A 2,986-nucleotide genomic window follows, 5' to 3' on the forward strand; every position below is an offset into this window, starting at 1 on the left:
TCTCAGCTTTTGGCTAGGTGAGACTAGTACTTTGTGACGATACCTCAAAATTGTTGTGTCCTTCCGCGTTACTAATAGCATCAGCATATCCCTCTCAGGCAGCAATCTGTTTACTCTGAGCAAGAAACTAGGGAAAAAAGAATAAAACTAAACCAATTGTTTCCACGTACTCAAGTCCAGCGCACCAGTAAAACGCCACAGCAAAGATGCAGGTTATAACGGGAAAAAAAAAAAGAACACAAAATGTTGCTGTGTTGCCACTTCTAACGTTCAGGAAAGGGAGAACAGAAGTGACTCAGATGACTGAAAAATTTTCAAACATCTTGTTCAGATTCTGAAATACCCACCGGCCGAGCTCCCAAACGTCACGTGTCCAGCGGGAGCCGTCGCTGCCGGTAACGGGTCCTGCACCCAGCTCCCTGCCCGGCGGGAGGCACCGGAGGCAGAGGCCAGCTCCGCAGGGTTGCGACAGGCTGGCGGCGGAGCAAAGGGTGAGGAGGCGCAGCCTGCCTGCTGCCTCCCTGCCGAGACCGCAGCGGGGCTGAGCCGCTGCCCCAGCACTCGCTGGGCTGCGGTGCGGCGGGTCACCGGCCAGCGGCTGGGGGGACGGTGCCGCGCTGTTGGCAGCTGGTTCAGACACAGTTCAGCTGTCTGTGAACGGGGGCAGAGACCTCGTGAGAGAGACTGAGATGAGCCGCTCACCTTCAGCAGAATTGCTGACACAAAATGCATGGAAAAACAAGCGTTTACTGAAGCTACCGATGTAAAAGTTCACAGGTGCTGTCATTTAGGTTACCCATCAGCTGCTGTGGGTGCTCTCGGAGGCTAAATAAGCAGGACATGAGTAAAGTTTTGAATAAAGCCTGACTCTAGACGTCTTTGCCGGCTCTCACAATTGTAGTAATTGGTTCATTGCTCTCTCCTTGCTTAAACTACCTAGAAAATACCAACGAACTGAAACGCAGAGTTAAATTTAAGCACAGAATATTTTTAGCGCAACTTCAGCACTGGATGATGTGTATTCCTCCTGTTTATGCCGACCTCAGACTGCACTTGGAGTAAACACAAGAGCCGTAGGAACAGCCCTAAGACTGAGCTTAGTCTCATGTGCCTTTTAAACAGATGCAAAGAGCCCCAAAAGAAGAAAGCATTCAGCTATAAAAATTGCATATCCCCAACTTCCTAACGTGGGAGACTGAGCATCTTTGTCTTCCAGACAGCCCAGCCCTGAGCACGCCGAGACTAACACAGGGAAACGTCACTCCTGTGCTGCGGATAAGATAAATGCTCAGTACCAGCCACAGGAATAGCACGACAGGGAGATAAACATGTTGCTTTGCGCAGGGCATGAGCTTGAGACAGTCAGCTCAAGGCTGAAAGGAAAAAATAAAGGGATAAAGGAACCAGCCAAATGTTCCGGACTTCGAACAGCAAAGCCTGTTTATACACTTAGGGCCACAGGGTGAATTTGTCATGTACTTAAGTAATGTTACTACAAGCATTTGTTTTTAAATCATCTTCAGGTGTTGAACAGCCTTGTTTCTCCTGCTCGTTTCCAAGAATAAACTTCTAATCCAGCCTATTAACATTACTCAGATATCAGAATTGAAGTTAAGCATCTGACTAATAAATACGATTACTAGATAATTAATATCTCAGATCATAGAACAGCCCAGGTTGGGACCTCAAAAGATCCCTTTTCATGGGAAGGGAGCCCAGATGAGATTATACAGCACCCTGTGCAGTCAGATCTTGAAAACCTGCTCCACCATGTCCCTGGGGAGGTTGTTCCAGTGATCGATTGTTCTCACGTATAAAATTCCTTTTAGACATCGAGATGAAATCTCTCCTGGTGCAAATTGTACCCATTGCCCCATGTCTTCTGTACGTGAAGGGAGAGCCTCTGTACAGAGGTCAAAGTCCACGCTCAATCCTGAGCCATCAGCCAGCTCATGCAGTTTTGGTCAATGCCAAATGAGGTGGCCTATTTGTTTTTCACAGATATCAAGGTTAAAGGAAAAAGCAGTGGCCTGTGATGGAAAGGTAAAGGGAGCAACGAGCCGTTATTTCAAATTATCTCCAGCTGAAGGCAGCCTTCACTACACTAGTCATACTAAGAAATATTTCAAAGAAACAGGAGCCAAAAGAGGCTGGAAATGCTCTAACATAAAACAGTTTGAGCATACAGAACTTTAGCCCGACTATCTCCCTGTACAAAGTGAACCAGACAGAGATTTGCTGGTATTCACCTTAAACATCTCAAGACACAGATTTCACACAAAGTCATGGGGCAAAGTCAAAGTTTATTAGACAAGACTTATCTCCCTCTTAATACCCTTCCAGTCATGTGAACAAGCTCAGCAACACCAAGTTGATAATACAGGCAGGTAACAGTCTCCTTATTAAGTCGATTACTGGTCGTTTTCATAGTCAGCAGGGTTCTTCCTCTTCAGTCTCTCAAACTCTTGGTTGCCCCAGGTGTAAAGCAGATAGGCTCCCACAAAAGCTGAAAGGAAAGGGGACACTCACAAGCTGCACTGCAATCAGCACAGGGCGGCTGGAACCCCTGGGCTTCTGCAACAAGAGACCACATTACACGAGGCCACCACTACACAGACAGAATTGTCTAGGTTGGAAAGGACCTTTAAGATCATTGAATCAACCTAATGCTGCCAAACCCACCACTAACCCATGTCTCAGCATCGCATCTGCCCCTCTGTTAAACACCTCCAGGGATGGCGACTCCACCACTGCCCTGGGCAGCCTGCTCCAATATTTCATAAGCCTTTTGGGGAAGAAGTTTTCCCCAATATCCCATCTAAATCTCCCCTGGCACAACTTGAGGCTGTTCCCTCTTGTCCCATCGCCTGTTCCCTGGGAGCAGAGACCGCCCCCCCCTCGCTCCCCCCTCCTGTCAGGGAGCTGTGGAGAGCGAGAAGGTCGATCCCTGAGGTAACTCCGGTCCCGTCCCGTCTACACACACCCC

The 2,986-nt window shown here is 48.2% G+C and overlaps 1 protein-coding gene across 1 annotated transcript in view; it reads right to left on the reverse strand.

The window, feature by feature from the left end:
* Window positions 1-2,411: 2,411 nt before the first annotated feature.
* Window positions 2,412-2,986, reverse strand: part of LOC104291949 (cytochrome b-c1 complex subunit 8) — a 1,585-nt gene continuing 1,010 nt past the window's right edge. Inside the window, exon 2 of the mRNA XM_009891261.1 lies at window positions 2,412-2,506. Within this exon, the coding sequence (XP_009889563.1) occupies window positions 2,412-2,506 (95 nt within the window). The remainder of the gene's footprint in view (window positions 2,507-2,986) is intronic.

The sequence above is a fragment of the Charadrius vociferus genome, unplaced genomic scaffold (assembly GCF_000708025.1).
Source record: "Charadrius vociferus isolate BGI_N301 unplaced genomic scaffold, ASM70802v2 scaffold370, whole genome shotgun sequence".
Taxonomy (NCBI): Eukaryota; Metazoa; Chordata; class Aves; order Charadriiformes; family Charadriidae; genus Charadrius; species Charadrius vociferus.